Source organism: Quercus lobata, chromosome 5 (genome assembly GCF_001633185.2).
Source record: "Quercus lobata isolate SW786 chromosome 5, ValleyOak3.0 Primary Assembly, whole genome shotgun sequence".
NCBI classification, from domain to species: domain Eukaryota; kingdom Viridiplantae; phylum Streptophyta; class Magnoliopsida; order Fagales; family Fagaceae; genus Quercus; species Quercus lobata.
Genome location: NC_044908.1, coordinates 59,898,313 through 59,917,587, shown reverse-complemented (window position 1 = coordinate 59,917,587; position 19,275 = coordinate 59,898,313). Strand labels below are relative to the sequence as shown.

The following is a 19,275-nucleotide window of genomic DNA, read 5'->3' as shown; positions in this document are numbered from 1 at the left end:
AAAACTTCAAGCTTAATGTAATTTTAGCAACTTACCTAATCTGCACCACCATATAGTTGCAGACAACACCTCTAAATCTCCAGCATCCTTTTTTTTTTTTTTTTTTTTGAAGAGAAATCTCCAGCATCCTAACTCTTCTACCTTTTTTCTTCCAATTCTTCTTTCTTTATTTCTTCATCAGTTCTTCCGTCATTTTTATGAAGCACAGAGAGTGACTTTTTGATTTTACCAAACATCATTTATCAATTACCCATCTACCTCCACCACATGTATGGTTGAAAGTTGAAACTAGAAGTCTCAAAATTTAGAGTCCCTAAGTGGTTAAGTAATGGTATGGGTCATAAAAAGTAAACAGTAATTAATAATTATATATATATATATATATATATATATAGATAAAATAAACAACAAGCTTAACTTTATAACAACTAGACGGTTGTGAATCAGGTAGAATTTTTTATAACTTTAATTTTTTATTTATTTCCTTTAGAAATGTCTTCTGTTTGTGGCAGTGTTTAGCCTGCTTCTTGTCCTGTAGCCTAGGTGGATAGTGGCTCATGACCCTATTCTTATACTTTTGTACTCTTGCCACTTAATTCTCCCTTCTTCAGTAAAAAAAAAGGTAGAATTTTTTTTTTTTTGGGTAGTATCATCAGGTAGAATTTCACATCTTTATTTTGTGTGCATTTTTTTTTTTTTTACATGCGTTTCATGCCAATATTTTTACTGTTCATTTACTATTGCAGTTACTGTTTATAAATACGCAATATTTGACTGATAAAGGATCTTTAAACAGATTATTGTCTTAACAAAGGTCATTTATGTTTTTACAATTCATGTCCTTATTTTGTGTGACTTTTTCCCTCCAGATTGTCGTAAAATTGGAAAACTCTATTGCGAACGAACTGAGGCTTTTTAGCTACTACTTATTTTCTTATCAAAAGTCAGCTCTTTTTTATTGTTTATGTTATTATTATTGGTCAATTATTTGATAGGTTGTTCATATTCTATTTATTAGAGATATAGATCTAGACTAAATATGTGTTGTAGTGTAAAGTCTAAGGTCCCCGTTTGGTAGAGTAGTTTAAGAACATATTTTCAAATTTTATATAACAATACATATATTTTCACACATTTTTTCACCAAGGTTCATCTTTCTGTGTAAAATATATATACTGCTAAGTTTTGTTAACTGAACCTTTTAAACATGAATAAACTCATGATTAATAATATATCCATTCCCGTGCGGTAGCACGGGGCTACATACTAGTTATATCTAACTCTTGATGTAATAAACTATTTCTATGGGGTTAGAAGATATACAATAATTTAATACATTGTTTTTGCAATTTTTATTTGAAAATACTTTGCAAGCCATTTTATTTTATTTTATTTTTCTGTTATAATATCCTTCAACCTTTTCTGTTACTGTGGTTTAGCATATATTCCAGTATAGGACCAACAATAATTGGCGTATGCCATAGGGGTCAATTGGAGTATGCAAGAGAGGTCAATACAATTTGCTCTCACACTCCCCAAAAATAAATCATAGGTATAAATTATGTTATTTGCTATATCTTGGTAAATGAATCCTTGTTACATAAATAACTGCTATAAATTTAACTTCTATAGAAATTTATCATTCATGTTATATCTCATACTATCATCTCTCAATCAAATAATCAAATCAATTAATTCCTTCCTAGTAAAAGAAAACTATTATTTTCCAACCAAGTTAATATTATACAACATATTAATTCGGAGCATTTTATATCTCTCCTAATAATGTGATAAGTAGATAAATGATACTATCATTTATTATTGTCGATATCTAATACAGGGCACCCTTTCTAAAAGCCTTGGAAATATAATCACAAATTGTCAATATCTTTTTATATTCATCAGATAATTCCAATATTTTTCACACAAAAAAAAACCCTTAAACATATTTATAGACATATAAACCCTAAACGTGTTCATAAACATATAGACAATAATATTTATTTTTAAGTAAATAAATATCAAGCTTTGCTAATATTTTTAATATAAATTTCATTAAGTTTAAATGTATTAAAAAACAATTATATTAACGAAAATAGATGGTAGTAGTATATTTAATGTAATTGTGGGGGTCAGTTAGCCAGAATGTACTATTAAAAACTGTACGAATTGGGCCTATGGCCCAATCCAAGGATATTAACTAATCCGAGGATGGTCAAATAAGTAAGAAGAAAAAATAAAGATTATATATGATAGTCCAAAATATGTCCGAGGAGAAAAATCATCTCAGAAACAGAGAATCGAGATCAGTAAGAATGTCTTATCATCTTGAACATTCTTTAAGGTTGCATCACGATTAGAAGTCGGACATTGGATAAGGGAGGTGTAAAGGGAGGCAACAAATATCTTCAAAAGCTACTACCTCCACATTAAATGCATCCCAGCTAACTCTTTGGCCGCATTAATGTGGAGATGATACATGAATAGTGGTTAAGCAGCTAGTTGAAGGTTTTGGAAGGTGTTGGATGGGACAAGAAGGGGTTCCTAAAAACTAACCTACACGTGTATGGTAGGGATGATACCAAAATTATAGTATATAGTATGGAGAGATGGCCTAAAGAAATCAAGGAAACTTTGTAATAATCTTTTGAACTCTTGTAACATTGATCATCAACTGGATATTATAATATAGCTCCTCGGACTGTGCCGAAGACAAATTTTCTCATTTCACTTGTGTTTGATTTTCTTAAATAAACAACGCTTATTGTCTTTCTTACTAAATAGAACTAGTTTTTTTACCCACGCTCTACAAATTCATTGTTCGGGCTTATTGGCCTAAAACCCAATCCTATATTGGGTCCAATCCAAATTCAATCCTTATAGTAATAATTTAGTATTGAATCTTTTATAATTTTCATTCAAAAATGGTGGGAAAAAAATTATCACACTTTAACCCCACCCTCTTGAGATAAATTTATGGTTCCAGCCCTCCTAATGACATTCATTGTGTCATTAGCTAGTAAGTCTTTGTAGTAAAATATATAATAACTTTGGTATTATCAATTCAGAAAATATTTGTAGGCCCATTTATAATAAAAGAATATAAAACAATAAAGGTAGAATATTGAGATCATCTATTCTTTCTAGCTAAGCTTTATACATGGTTTGTTTGGGGCAATTTTTCTCTCCTGTATTTTTCAGTGTTTGATGTGTTTCATGGTTTATGGGTCCATTAATTACATCGACACCACCACCATTACCATCTTCAGAACTACCATTGTTGCCATCACTTTCACCACTCCCTTCATCGCCACCACACTACCACTACTACAACCGCCATGATCGCTATACTTCCACCACTAGCAATGCTCATTACAACCGCCAAATCAACGTCACTAATCCCATTGTCAACATCACACACAAGCTTCATCATTGCCATTAACATGATCTCTGTCACTACTACTCTTACATGAAATATGAATCATCTTCCGTTCAAGTCAAAATGGCACAAAAAGTTTTGGGAGGGTGGATTATGTGAATCAGTAAAAAAAAAATTATGTTTTTATGAACATTTTTTTGTTGAAGTAAACGGGGCCAAGTATTTCTTTCTACTACATCACAAGGAGAAAAAGAAATCAACACCTAACAAAAATTATGATTGGAAGCTGATTTGAGCCAATTTTATTATTTACATCCTAAAAACTTATTTATTTTGGTTGTGACGTATATATTTTTTATTTTTTGGCTGAAGGGTAGGACATAGTAAAATGTTATTAGCAATAGAAATCATTATTGAGATCATCTCAGGATAATGGTCATAACTGATTGCGGGATACGTATAAATTGGTCTCTTTTGTGGCGATTACCACAAAAACTTAATGAAAAAAAAAAAATACCAACCACAAAGTGACACTTATAAACATGTTATGAGCTTGGGTGTGCCCTTGACATATTTTGATATTTTCAATTATGGAAACACGATATGCTGGGAAAATAAATGGCAAACTCAAAATACCATCCAGCCATTTTCCCATTGAGTCCTTTGATTTGATAAATATTAAAAAATAAACCAGGTGCTTTCATGTTTTCTTTGGTCAGAAGCTAAACAAAGACAAGACTCAACAAGAGTACCAAAATTGATGTTTAAACTCACAATGATTAAAGCATAACCAATTTTTCCTTCAAAAAAAAAAAAAAAAAAAAAAAAGCATAACCAATTTTATATAACATCATCACCTAATCCATGAATGAAGTCTTTATTAAGAGTGCGTTTGGATTGGGCGTTTCTGCCCAATCCTGCATTTGCGTTTTTTTTTTTTTTTTTTTTTTTTTTTTCACGCGTTTTGGGTGTTGCGGTTACTGTTCATGCACTGTTCAATGAACAGTAGCCGCAAACTTTGACTTTTCAAATTTTTTTTGGACCAATCACAACATATCGTGTACTGTTTACGGACCTACAAATTTCACTTTTCAGCAACTTTTTCATTAAAAATGGGTCCCACGATACTATTCACATATTTAAAAATTATTTCGCTACAGTGTTTTTCAGTTTTCAGTTTCAGTTTTCAGTTTTCAGCTGTATCCAAACGGACCCTAAGATACGTTTTGCTCATTCAATTTTTATAACATTGGAAAAGGTCAAACAAGCAAGTACGACTTAAAGCTGAAACCCAATTCCCCAATCATAACACACCTAACAGTAATAAACAAAAACAAAAACAAAACAAAACAAAAAAAAAGAATCTAGTACTAAAAAAAAATAATAAAAAAAAACATAATTTTTTCTGTAAGGAAACGATTATTAACGACCCAAGAATGACATTGGGCTCGTACGTAAAGGGCCTGAACAATACAATTTGTAGAGTGTGGGCTTGAAAGGCTTGACCTTGGTCACTAGACAGTAGTCTAGTCGTGGTTTTTATGGAAGTTCATATGAGGGTGGACCTGACGTGATTGACAAAACCTTCCTTCAGTGCGACCTATGGGGTTTTTGTCCTCTGACCCCGTCCGAGGAGCTTAGTGTTCTTCTCCTTCTCCCTCTCGTAGGACCTCTCTTTTCCCCCTTGGTTCTTCTTCCCTTTTATACTAGTAGTTACTTTCCTTTTAATGTCTACGTGTAAGTTTCACTTTCTGGGATGGAGACTTGTCCTATCAGCCCATACCTAGAGTGGTTGGGAAATAGACGTAAAGGTTGAATAGCATGGTCAAGAGCATGGACCTGTCAGACGTAGAGTTCTTTATCACAACATTGGCAGTTTTTTCACTTGTCCTGCCCCTGCACTGAGCTCGTCCTTTTTCTTTAGGTGTCCTGTAGGATGCTGAGCGTAAGATCGTTCTCGGCCACATCCTTGGGCCTTTTTGGGGCTTTCATTATGCGTCCTCGGCAATAGGTCTTCTCGACTTGGATCTTGGGCCCTAATGTAAAGTGGGCCGAGACCACAAATTCTCCGGCCCCACATTTTCCAAGGTAAAATGGCTAAATAGTCATATTTTTAAAGTATCTACAAAATACTCTTGTTTTAAAACTCAATATTGTTAATGCCAAGTTTTTTTTTTTTTTTTTTTTTTGATAAACTTCAATACATATAAATCAAAAAGAAGTGAGGGCACTACAATCAACCTCACAAATTGTCCTTAAGACATCTGGAAGACTGAGTTTATTGAAACAAAAGGACCTAGAAGATGAAAGGGAGAGCTTAGCAGTAGCGTGAGCAGCTGAATTACACTCTCTCTTGACCTAATTGAAAATACAATTAAGAAAAAACTCTCTAGGACTAAGGATGCTACTGACAGTATTACTAATAGTCCAATCCGGAGCAGTTGGTGAGGAGGATAAAGGATCAAAGCAATTTTTTGCGTCTCCCTCAATGACTATGTGTGGCCATTTTTCAACTTTAGCAAGCTGGATAGCCCAGAGAATGGCGGATGCTTCAACTCTGAGGGGGGAGCATGTAGGAGTAGATCTTGCCCACACCTTCAATACTTCACCTTTGTGGTCTCTTGCTACAACGGCAATTGCATTGCTATGTTTACCTATGGCTGCATCAGTGTTGAGTTTAATCCAACCGAGGGGGGTGGATTCCATTTGAGAAGGGAGGCCACAGTGCTAGAGGGGGGAGGGACATTGGAAGACCTTACCAAGGAGTATTCTGCTAGCTTATGATGGATTAGCTTGATGGATGCATGAATATCTATGACTCCGCTGCGGTGTACTACCTGATTTCTTACCCGCCAAATTTCGTCAAGAACAAAGGCCATGTTTAGAGTGATGATCCAACTCTCATCGGGGGGGGGGGGCATGGGGCTTGTGGTGGATCAGTGAGTAGTTTCATGATATCTCCACTAGTAGAGCATGAGTGGTCTTCAGGTTTAAAACCCCAATAGCAGGAAAACTACAACGCTCTAGCTATTGAGCATTGGAGGAAAAGGTGGACAGTGGATTCAATTTCTTGGTGGCACAGTGGACACAAATCATCCAGATTGGCTATTCTTCGTTGAAGATTCTCATTGGTCGGGAGTATGTTTGCGCCGATTCTCCAAACTAGCATCTTGACTCTTTCGGGGGCCTTGATCCTCCATATCTTTTTCCAGTCAACATTGGAGTTTATGGCAAGGAGGTGTTGTTCTGTAACAGTACAAAAAGCTGACTTAATTGTGAAATTTCCTTTTTGATTGCGGACCCAAATGAGCTTATCTGGTTTCGGCCTCAAAGAGATAGGGATAGAGGGGATGGCTTCTGAGGACTCTACATCAAAGATATTCTGAATGAGATTAGCTTTCCATGTTCGAGTCTCCTGATCCATGAGATGAGATACCATTAGAGGGTTTCTGGGGTCATCCTGGGTTTTGGGTTTGGGACGAAATCCATCAATCCAAGGTACCCAAGGATCTTGCCACACATTAATAGACACTCCGTCGCCTATTAGGTAGCATGCACCCTTTACAATTATTGACTTGACTTCTTCAATAGCTCTCCATATTGGTGAGCTGTGTTTCGAATTGTTTTTATGCAGCCATCCCTCCATCCCTCCTTGACTTTAATGCCAAGTTCTACTTGAAACTCAACACAATATGCATAAAATTCAACATTGTTATTATCGAGTTTAAAAAATAATAATATTTTGTTAAATATTTTGAAAAAAAAAAAAAAAGTAGTTTAAAAATAAAGGGTATGTATATATTTCACAACTCCTCATATGATTGATGAGATTAATGTGAAAGTGATAATAGCCAATAACAATATGACACTTAGAAAAATTGTGGCAAAGTGTTAGTTATTGGTATTAAATTGCTCCAACAAAAATGGAAATAAATAAATTTAAACTCAAAACTGAGTGAGTCAATCAATAGAGTAAAAAATTGGTAGCATTACGATAGATATGACAGAAAACAAAAGCACAACCATAATCGTACCCACCTCAACAGCTATGTAAATGTAATCAACAACCGCTAAGCAAGCGCAGAGCAGAGAGAAAGAAAGAGAGTGTGTGAGGGAGACGTACCCTCCGACATTTTCTCTATCCTTTAAGCAAAAGCCTTTCTTTCTTCTTCTTTTTCTTCTATTCAGATCTCTCTCTCCCTCTAATCTCTAGCTTTTAGATTCTCTCTCTCTCTCTCTCTCTCTCTCTCTCCCTCTATATCTCTCTCGTTTTTCTTACATACGCCCCAATGTTCTAGAGAGCTAATCAAAGTCAACACGCTCTCTTTTCTACGCCTAAGCCTCACAGGTACTTTTTCTACACGATCTGCGATTCCAATTTTCTGATTCATCGTTTTTTGTGGTTTACAGTTTTTTGTTTCAAAATTTTTTTTTTTCTGCAGTTTAGAACCGATTTTGCGCCACCGGAAAAATGGCGGTTTCGGCTCCAATTACGCCGGGGCAGGTACGGTTATCTGAATTCAATTGAATGGTGAATATGTACTTTGTGCTGAAAGATCTGTGTAGTAGCTTCTTGTGTGATTTCATTCAAAAACCTGGAATTCTATTTCCTTTTGTGTGGTTTGTTTGAAAATTTTGAGAGTGAGCACTTGATCTAATCAGGATTGTATTTCTCATTTGATGTCGATGACGCGAATTTCTGTTGTGTGGAGATGATATGTTGTTGGTTTTTTTGTTAGTTCGCGAATAGGATTAGGTGTGTATTGGTTGTTTATCCAGATATGCTAAGTGTTTTTTTGTGTAGATTCGTGTATTGGATTTTTTTAAGTAATGCATTTGCTGCAAAGTCTGAAGTAGTATTCATGAATCTCGGTCTTTCTATTTATGATTAGAATTTCTCATGGTTCATATTATTCTGTTATTACTCTCTGTTTTTTTCCCAGCACAAATAGAGTACTTGTTAACTTAGTAACTTTTTTTTTGGTTAGTTGGGTGTAAATCAAATGCAGATCTTGTAGGTTGGGTGTAAATCATTTGAAATGACTTATTTCATGTATCAAAACTTTCTTACTGGCTCAAGTTACTTCCCCCAAAATTGACTACACTCCTCAATTAAAGTGGGTGAAGAAACTTATGTTCCCCATTGATATGAGGACTCGATAGCATAAGTACTCAATAGCACAATTTTTTTTTTCCTGCCTGGACACCTTTGACCAACCCCAAATGCCTAACATGCTGTGCACTGGCATCTAACAGACAGTGGATGACATAACTATCTTGTCTTATTATTGGAAATTATGTAATTCAATAAAAATTATAAGACGGTGTATACTAAATTGGTCCAAAAATTATCCTTCTCTTTTCTTTTCTTTTTTAATGTCCCCATGTCCCTCCTCTGGTGTACAAAAATTAGTTCATCAGCTTAGTCTTACTTGATTGTTAGAACCAACTACCAAAAGTATCACTAAATATGATGGAATCTTTTTTTTTTTTAAATTATTTCATTTATTTTTTCAATTTAAAATAGCGATCTCCCTGTGTTGTACCAAAATCACATCAAAATGTCCTAGTCCTTTGTAACTACTTTGGAGCACCAAACGGGTTTTTTTTTTTTTTTTGGATACTGGTATAACTTATGTTAATATGTGAAATCATTGACAACTCAATTTGGGCTTCATAACTCGGGATTTTTCTTTTCTTTGGTGAATATACCAATACTCCTTTTTTATTCTTTCTGTTTTGTTTTGTTTTTTTGTTGTTTTCTCCCTGAGATAACACCTATTAAGATTTGAACTTTTTTCATTATTATATGTTGGAGTTGATTGAGGAACTATATTCTCTTGTACAATGTCAAGTTAAATGGCAATCAATATGGAGCTGCATCTTCTGTATTTCTTTTCTTGTTCTGTTTGCTCATTACTGCTTAGTTCTTTTTTCCTTTGACTAATTTGCCTGATACTAAATGAAGCTTCCCTATATATGTCCCAGGTGTCCTTTTTACTTGGAATTATCCCAATTTTCGTCTCATGGATATATGCAGAGTTTCTAGAATATAAGAAATCTTCACATCCTTCTAAAGTGTAAGTTTCTTTTGTCAACATGGAGAGCTACAAACTTGATGAATTGAGCTTTCTAATCTCTACTGCTATTGTTTGAAATACACTTGCTTTTATATTATGTTTTTTAACCAATAATTAATATGCATCTGCTTCCTTTATTTTGCCCATAAATATTTACTGAGCTTATTCTTTTTTAAACTTTTGTTATATGGGTATTCAAGAATGTGGGGCTTGCCTATATTACGTTTTTTCCTCGTAAATGGTGGAAACAATATATGAATTTTTTAAGATATTTTAAGGACAGAAGTGTTAGCTAGATTTTATTTAAAAAAAAAAATATTTTTAATTGTATGTAACCCCTTGAGCCTCTTTAAGAGTCAATTGACATAGGACCTCATGGCCCTCTGCTTTTTAAGAGCGTTTGTAGGAGAGAGTTGAAATAGTTTGCTTGGTAGGTTTCTTGGTCTGTGGAGCAAAGGCGTCTGATGGATCTAAATTGTGAGCAAAAGGCCCAACATCTTATTTTGAGGTATCGGTTTTTGTCTGGCAAGCCGTTTACTGAAGAAATAATATGGTAGATAATTGTGATTAGTCCCTCTGCTTGGTAGTAAATTTTGTTATTCCATATGATAAACTTTTGATGTTAAATTTCCTTTGGCTTAATGTTAGATGGAGGAATCAAACCCTAGAACCAACTCCACAAAGGGGATAGAATGCCATTAAACCATTAGGCGGCCATTGATATTAATCTTAATTATGAATTTTCATCGTAAAGTATTAAATAGAAAATAAGTGTCTGCTTATACATAGAAAAGAAATTTGAAGTGATTTTTATAGAAAACCTTTAATCTGGTAAGGAATGTGATTTAGTTAGTTTAGCTATTAATATCTTCAAGCTTAGTTTGTGTACTTTGTTTAAAAGTTTGAGGCAAACTTTAGCTTATGACCAAGATCAATTTCTGTATTCAAACATGGTTTTACTTATCCAAAAAAAGGAAAAGAAATTTGAAGTGATAAAACCATACCCTGACTTGTCTTATTTAGAATTGGGGAGACTTGGTTCTAATCCTTCCTGCATTATTCTGTTCCCTTAACATGAGTTTAGTGGCACCCAAACAGAAAAGGACCATTTTCAGTCACAGCATCCAGATGAGACAAAGCCATTGTGAGAAAAAAAATATTGAAATTCTTATTTTCTATTCCTATAATCCTTGAAGAAATCTAAAAAAGAATTAAAGGATTTAGGAAGGGGAAGTGGCTTGGGGGGAGAGAGACAGAGAGAGAGAATGAACATGGTTTTTATCTCTACTCTTTTACTTATCAAAAAAAGAAAAAAAAGAATGAACATGGTTAAAAAAAAAAAAAAAAAGCATCAGACTACAACAATTGAGGAATTATGACTGAGGCAACACTTGATGAAAATGGGGGCTGTATTGGGACTTTATGTGGTCAAAGATAATTTGAAGAATATAAAGGTGGGGAGGGTCACTTATTAGTATTACTACTATTTTTTGGCCATTGGTAGGGTATTCATTCCCAGGAATTGGCATCTTTAAAAAAATTGTGGGTAAGGCTACTTACCAATCATCTCTTTTAAACCCCTGCAGAAGTGAGAGCTTTGTGCACTGGATATGACCTTATTTTTATAGGGTATTTATTAGGAAAAACTACTTGGGGGTAGGATTCAGAACCTTACCTCTTGATTCCAAAACTTATTCCAAACCTAGTCCTTTAATGATTGTCTACACTCTACACACAAACCCAAATACTCAAATCCCATATGCATGCTCCCTAACCTGCCCTATGCGGGTTAAAAGTGGTGTTGTTGCCATCCCTAAGGAAGGAGCATATAGTATAATAATGCTGAGGAAAAACAAGAGAAAGAGAGGAAACAGAGATAGGATATGAGAGTGAGTTGATGGAAGCAAAGAGGAGAGGGGGACAAAATCACATACATTGACTATGATTTTGAAGATGATGAAACTCTATGTTAGTTCTGTCATTTAAAGACTTAATATGAGAAAATGAGGAGTAGAGGAAAGAATTAGAGAAGAAATTCATGAAATGATACTTTTAGGTAACGAAGACCATCAGAGTAAGCTCTTACTGTGATTATATGTACTTTATGCAATTGGTTTACACAAATATTTTTATGATCCAATGATTTTATGGTAGGAAGTTTTATATTAATTAATAATAGTAAGCATGCAGTTGTTATTATTAGAACTTCATTAATATCTATCAAACACTAGAAACTATTGATTCTACTAATTTTATCATTTAAATTGTTTTAAGAACATGTGATCTCCAAGTGATGTAGCGGTTTCTTAAATTATAATCCCTTTGTCTGACATTGTTTTTCTACCCTTCCATTTTAGGACATACCAAAATATTGTCCACTTTGAAAAGTTTATAAACACAATTATTATAACTTTTCTAGCTAACCATGTACTTTATTTGAGAAGTCAATACTTCTTTTCCATTTGCTTTATTTGAGTTTAAATAACAAAGAGTAATTTTGGAAATTAGTAACTTTTTACTAATGCATTAAATCATGTTCTCTTAAAAAGTTGGTTTTCTTAAAAGACAAAGTTTGGCTACAACTTTCTTTTAAAAAATTAACATTGCTACATATGTTGAAAATCTAACCATTGGATTGCATGTTCTTTATGCTCTTAACACATGTATCAAATTTTGTGCCAATTAGATATTATTTACCATAAGATTCCTAAACTTATTTTTTATGCATTTTTAGACTACAAAAAAACTTGCAATTTAAATGATTGATGACATAGCTATTGATTTTTGATTTTCTAGAAAATTTTCAAATATGGAAGATATAAGAAGAAAATGTAAATCAATGGTGGATTTGTCAAAATTCACATTTAATAAAAAGATATTGAGTAAAGTTGTAGCCTTAAACTACAACCAAGTTTGTAGCCAAACTTTATCATTTCTTAAATTGGACAAACTATTTAGGATGAAGGAGTATTTATTTAGTTTCCAAATATGTAATATGATTATAAATCAAATGGGTCATCCTTTTGGGCTCTGATACTCTTAAGTCTCCAAGATTCTGTTTAATGAATATATTCAAAATTGAGAAGATTTTTATTTATAAAAATGGAAGGAAGAAATAATATACGACTTTTCATTCTAATTTTTCTTGATGCAAAATACTTTCTGGGTTGCAGTCATTCAGATGTTAATCTAGATGAATTGGGAAAGGAGACAATCAAAGAAGATGATCGGGCTGTTTTGCTGGAAGGAGGCCTCCCAAGATCAGCATCTGCAAAGTTTCATAGTATATCCATTAAAATGAACCTAATTAGGTAACTTGCTATTATATATTCTTTTGGAGTTCTGCTTTGATTATCTTTGGGTGTTCTTACCTACTGCTTCTCATGTTTCTAGGTTTCTGACAATGGATGACTCCTTCTTGCTAGAAAATAGGGCAACTTTGAGAGCAATGTAAGTCATTATTTTATATATATATATATACAAAACTTAGCATTCTTTCTATCTTCATATCATAACTGCATGCTGTAGGTCTGAGTTGGGGGCAATTCTGGTCTATTTCTACATATGTGATCGAACAAAATTACTGGGAGAATCTACAAAGGTGCATTTCTCCTGCTCATAGAAAATATTTCTTTAATCCCATGTATATAGTTAATTGACGCCTTTGCACTCAGATGCTTCCCTAAGATGTTGTGTTGCATAGTTGCATACTTATCACACAAGGCAGTGAGGCACTTGTTTTCTATTTAATTCTGGACTCTTGTTCTTTTCTTCCTCATTATAGTGTTGCCTTATTTCTGTTCATGCCCCTGCCCCAAAAAGAAAAAGAAAATAAAATTATTTTTGTTATTATTATTATTTATGTGGACTTGAGTACCTTCCATTGGGCCTGACCAGCTTCATCTATATAAAGATACAGGATTAAGTTGTAATCTATGAACTTCTTTCAGGTTAGGAAAATAGAAATTTTCTTTCTTCCTTCCTTGTTCCCCCTTTTTTAACATGCCAATGAGCTCTAGCTCAAACATTGCCTTCTCTCATAAGAAAAGGTGAAGATAAGGTCATTGGCAATAATAAAGAACTCTCTCTATTCAACACTTGGTGGAAAGCCTCATAAGATGATAGCCTAAAACTCTTTGCTTTTATTTATTATTTAGCTGGGCTAGAAATTCAAATTTTTATGCTACAGTTTATTTGTAGCCAAAATGTACTATTCTATTAAGTTATTAGTACAAGAGAATAGAATAATAACCATGCTAATCTATGTGATGCATTTTTTTTATGACCTTGTTTTCCCAACAGTCTATTTCTAGCTAACAGGTGATGATGTTAGAGTCATGCTTTAAATTCACATGTTGATAAACACAATTGGCTGCAATTTATTATTGACAATTTTGATCAATTTTTGGTGGCTTTTTTTGGCAGAATTACAATCGGGATCTTTTCCTCTTTCTCAACATTCTGCTTATCATAGTTTCAGCATTTACTTCATTGAAAAAACATAGTGATATGTCAGCATTCTCTGGAAAATCCCTACTTTACCTTAATCGGCATCAAACTGAGGAGTGGAAAGGATGGATGCAGGCAAGTATTTTTTTTAAAGCTCATAACTTGTACTTAGTTGCATTGCTGTAGCTTTTTACTTGGGAAAACATATGTAATGCATTTAACTTCTCTCAAACTTATGCCTGCTACTTCGTGCTTTATTTATTTTGGATAATTGTGTTCTGGCACTACTTTGTGTTCATATGGTGACAAACTAGCTTAATTTACCTTAGTTGTCATTCATTTTGTTCCAGATGTTATTAAAATTTGGCTCACATGCTTTCTTGTTTGTTAATTTTAGCCATGCATTATGATTTTGATAATAGATGCTGCAAAGAAACCGTGAACCTATTTGATGGATTGATATGATTTTGGTTTTTAATTACTGAATGATAACAGATTTGAGACTGTAACATTCTTTGCTAATATATCACTGATCAAAAAAACATTCTTTTCTGATGTATCAAATCTGACATATTAACTTAATATCTGAAACTGCTTGTGTGCACAGTATGCTACATTTATCAATTTATTGTTACACTCATCTTTTATATAATTAGCTTTAATAAGTTTTTTTACCTGGGTTAGTGAATTTTCTTTACAAGTTGTCATTGACTGCATTTAAATTTTCTTTTATGTTTTGGCAGGTCCTATTTTTACTGTACCATTACTTTGCTGCAACAGAGATATACAATGCAATACGCGTCTTTATTGCTGCATATGTTTTTTTGACTGGATTTGGCAACTTTTCCTATTATTATATTAGAAAGGATTTTAGCATTGCACGTTTTACTCAGGTAACCTTTTAATTCACTGAATATAAAATGTATAATCATTTATTATTTGACCTATTATCTCTCTTTCTTTCTTTTTCTTTTTTTTCTGTATATATTTTTAATCTATGATCTTCTAAATCCTTACGATATGAAACAGATGATGTGGCGGTTAAATTTCTTTGTGGCATTTTGCTGCATTGTTCTGAACAATGACTATATGTTGTACTATATCTGCCCTATGCACACGCTTTTCACTGTAATGGTGTATGGAGCCCTTGGGATTTTTAACAAGTATAATGAGATAAGATCAGTGATGGCTGTGAAGTTTCTTGCAAGCTTTCTTGTGGTTATCTTGATATGGGAAATCCCGGGATTTTTTGAAATATTCTGGCGTCCTCTAGCATTCCTTTTAGGTTAGTAACCTATCTTCTGTCTTTTGGTTTTAATTCTCTGCTACATTTATTATCGATCTGGGAGTTAGCAAGTCATTTCATAGCTCAGCGATTAAGCTTGCTTGATTTAACTCTAAGTGAACTTAGCAGAAATGTGACAGCAGTCAATTGTACTAAAATTTAAAGATGACATTTTTTGGGGCTTTAGGTTGGGACGTGTTTTGGTGTCGGGTCTCATACTTTGTGGTCTGTTTCTTTTTCCTTTATTTTTTCCCAAAAGAATTTTAATAAAAAGGAAGAGGATGAAGCCCTACATCGGAGAATACAAGAGCACCACCAAAGATCTAACATTATAAAAAGCTAAAAACTCCCTAAAAGAATTACAAGCTAAATCCATAATATCCCTTAACCATTCAAACAAAGATCTAAAGAGTAAAAGTCTCAAGTGAAGCTAGGAGTCCACAAGACCATCAAACAGTTTAGCATTTCACTCCCTCCAAATGCATTGGATCAATTACAATGGAATAGCATTCCACACATCTAAACATTGATTGCTCGGTGCTAGCTCTCCAACATGCTAAAAGATCCTGTACTGAGTTCAGGATTACATTACCCAAGCTACTCCAAATGAAGCAAAAGCCAACAAACAAAGCTCCCTAGGGACAATGCAAGAAAAGATTTCAGTTCTCTGTCAACACCAATCAACAATGACTATGTTTTGCCTACAAAGATTATCTGCCTTCAGAATTTGACCATGAGCTTCTGTCCTAAGGGGGAAAAAAACTACCTTATGATATTTTTTTCCATTTTTTAATCTAAGGCAACCCAATCAACCATCCCAAATAAGTCATGGGTGAGGCACCCACTTTACAACCAAAATGATAAGCTAAATTATCCACATCCTGAACTGGTCCAACGTGGACCATCTCACTCTTGCCCAAAATTTTCTTGGGTCCTTAGACTTGCCTCTAAACACAGAAGAATACACCAAAGAAAGAGAATCTCCTCCAAGTTTACCTTACAATAAATGAATGTGTCAGTCACAAACAAAGAATGAGAAATAAGAAACTCTCCGTTATCCTTGTTCCCCACATGAAATCCTGATAAATGACCACCCTCAACTTTCAAGGTGATTTTTTTATTCTTAATTCATGTATACTTTGTGCACTGGGTATGACCTTTTCATACAAGTGGACTTACTGGCTTATGCATATACATAACAGTTACTTTTTATGACAGGGTATACCGATCCTGCAAAACCAGATCTCCCTCGATTACATGAGTGGCATTTCAGATCTGGACTTGATCGCTATATTTGGATCATTGGAATGATATATGCATACTACCACCCCAATGTAATCCCTTGAAAGTTTGGATGTATGGTAGATCTTGCTTTCTTGTTGCACCAACTGCCAACTACTAAAATTTTCAAATATTTTAATGTTAAGGTTGAGAAATGGATGGAGAGATTGGAGGAATGTGAAACCAAGAGGAGAGTCTCAATCAAAGCAAGCATTGTTGCAGTTTCCGTGTTTGTGAGTTGCTTGATTTTGTTACCATGTTGTTTCTATTATCTTCTTATAGATTATTGATGATTTATTATTGAGTTTTCTAATTTATTGGTTTTATTTCTTTATTTAAATTTTTTCCAGGTTGGTTATCTGTGGTATGAATGTATTTACAAGCTGGACAAGGTTACATACAACAAATACCATCCATACACATCATGGATTCCTATAACGTGCGTATTGAGTAGTTGTTTTATTGGTCTTATTTGGGAATCGTATTATGGCATTACATGCAAAATGTTTAATCAGTTATTTCCTTTTTCATTTTCCAGCATCTTATTTTCGCCTTCTTTATGATTTCAGTGTTTATATTTGCTTGCGGAATTTCACTCAGCAGTTTCGGAGTTTCTCTTTAGCTCTTCTTTCGTACGTTTTCTATCTCTATCATGAAACCATTCTGCCCTTTAACCACCCCCTCAACCTCTGTGTATTCTGCTACCATATTTTGAGATTTCTTAATTGTCTACTTGGTATTATTAGGTGGCTTGGCAAGATAACTTTGGAGACCTATATTTCACAATTCCATATCTGGTTGAGGTGTGTAAACTAATTCATATTTTCATTTATTTTTCCCTAATTTTCCTAGTGATGTTTTATATAGCCATTATAAAATATGTTTGTTTTGTTTAAGCACATCTTTATGCATAAGCATAGTGGCTTTCATTTTTTTTTTTTGATAAATGTGGCTTTCATTTTTATTTCTCTTCTGTTGCTTTATATGAGTTCATAATCTTGTGTAACCCTTCCTAGAATTGAATTGATACCATGATGTGAAAAGCATGTCCATCTTTATACTTGGTGGATGAGGTATTTAAGCTTTCATTAGATTTCTAAAAGAGCGTTGAAATTTTTTTCCATCTTCTAAGTTAATGTTAAAGTAAAGGTAGTCCCTTCTTCTCCTCCTACAGTTCATAAAAAGATAATATTGAAAGGTTTAATAAAATGCAAATGTATAGAGAGAAATTGATAAAAATAAGAAGAAAGTATGAGACTAAGAAAAACAGCACCCAAAAAGAGAAGACTATGATGACAATTAACTCAAGTGCATTTCTAATTTCCATATATGTTTCTGCAGATCAAATGTGCCTAATGGACAGCCTAAGTGGCTCCTTTCTCTTATTCCAGAATATCCCATGCTTAACTTCATGCTCACTTCTGCCGTTTATGTCATAGTAAGCATATTTCTTCTTTACCCTCTGATTTTGTGAAAGCCACTCAGTACTAACATGTTGCTCTCTGAATTTGCTTATGCAGATATCTCATCGCCTTTTTGAATTAACCAATACACTGAAGACAGTTTTTATACCCACAAAAGACAACCGACGGTTGTTTTCTAATTTTGTTGCTGGGGCAGCCATTTGTGTGTGTGTGTATTTCATCGCATTCATTCTCGTTCAGATCCCTCATTAACCAGTAAGTGCCTTTCTGCCACTTAATTGTTATTGAGAGTGAACTTTCATAGTTTGGATTCATGAAGAGCTTTGATTCTAATATATTATATATGCACACACATGTTAAGAGAGGATAAAAAAAGGGGATCTTTGAGCCCTTTTTTTTTTTGTTTACTTACCAGTATATGATGATTAGCAATTCAATTTACTATTACAGGCCTGACAAATCATGACTTGAAAAGAGTTACATAGATATTTCTTGTGGGATGCACAAAACATATAGGCGGGAGTAAAATAAGGGGAATTTGGAATATGTTGCTTGCAAATTTAGCTTTTAAAGCGAATGTTCCAATATTGCTGAGGAAAGTCGCCCTAATTGCTGCATCACAGTAGAAAATCAGAGTTGGGCATGCATTGAGAGTGTGGCAGAGGGCAGCACATGACACCAAAGAAATTTTTTTGTAGTATTGCAGATTGTCACATATCAAAATTTCTCCATTTTGTTCAGTCATTAAAAGGAAAATATAGGTTCCTGTGATATAGATTCATTGTCTGGCATCAAAGAAATTCAATATTCATTAGTAATGCAACATTGTCAATTTGTCTCATTATATGAGTGGAGGATTCACGAACTTGGTGTATGTATTCAATTGGAAAATTTAATTGTGAGCGATTCTTTCGTATATTCATGCAACACGATCCTTCTATTTATTTTGAGTTTGTGACGTTAGTTTCATATTTTTCGATTTTTATTCCAGTAGGAAATTAAAGAAAGCTGGGAAGTTTGTTTTCCTTGGGGACCAAAAGCATGGCAGTTTGATGCTTCACACTTTTAATGCCGCTTGTGAGCATTTTTGGTTTTGGTTTACTTATTAGTACCGTGAGCATATTATCAAACCCTAAATAGGTTGCCAAAAGTTGTAGCAAAGTAGTCAAAACATGGACTAGGATCCGGTGCAATATCCTTTATTCATCTACTCTCACAAATTTTTTTCACTTTTCACCTTGTTAACTTTCACTTTTTACCTTTCTTAATTTTTTTTTCTTAAATTTTTTGAATTAATGGTTGAGATTAAAAGTTGCTTTTTGCAACTATCAATCTCAACTATTCATAAGAATTGCATCAGGTGCAATACTCTAGGTA

General features: G+C 33.8%; 1 protein-coding gene across 1 annotated transcript; it reads left to right on the top strand.

Moving 5' to 3' along the window:
* The first annotated feature begins 7,407 nt into the window (after positions 1-7,407).
* Positions 7,408-18,825, top strand: LOC115989788 (protein REDUCED WALL ACETYLATION 3-like). The gene is made up of 17 exons (XM_031113657.1): positions 7,408-7,727; positions 7,822-7,883; positions 9,368-9,459; positions 12,633-12,770; positions 12,853-12,909; positions 12,988-13,060; positions 13,885-14,043; positions 14,652-14,801; positions 14,938-15,193; positions 16,412-16,527; positions 16,621-16,707; positions 16,825-16,913; positions 17,044-17,106; positions 17,221-17,277; positions 17,816-17,912; positions 17,995-18,153; positions 18,349-18,825. Exons 2-16 carry the CDS (start codon positions 7,851-7,853, stop codon positions 18,148-18,150), a joined length of 1,623 nt encoding a protein of 540 aa, XP_030969517.1. The 5' UTR covers positions 7,408-7,727; positions 7,822-7,850; the 3' UTR covers positions 18,151-18,153; positions 18,349-18,825.
* Positions 18,826-19,275: the final 450 nt, after the last annotated feature.

Coding starts and splice junctions, on each gene's coding strand:
- LOC115989788 (XM_031113657.1), top strand. CDS start 7,851: ATGGCGGTTTCGGCTCCAATTACGCCGGGGCAG. Junction 9,460..12,632: donor TCTTCACATCCTTCTAAAGT/GTAAGTTTCTTT, acceptor TCTGGGTTGCAG/TCATTCAGATGTTAATCTAG. Junction 14,802..14,937: donor GCATTGCACGTTTTACTCAG/GTAACCTTTTAA, acceptor GATATGAAACAG/ATGATGTGGCGGTTAAATTT.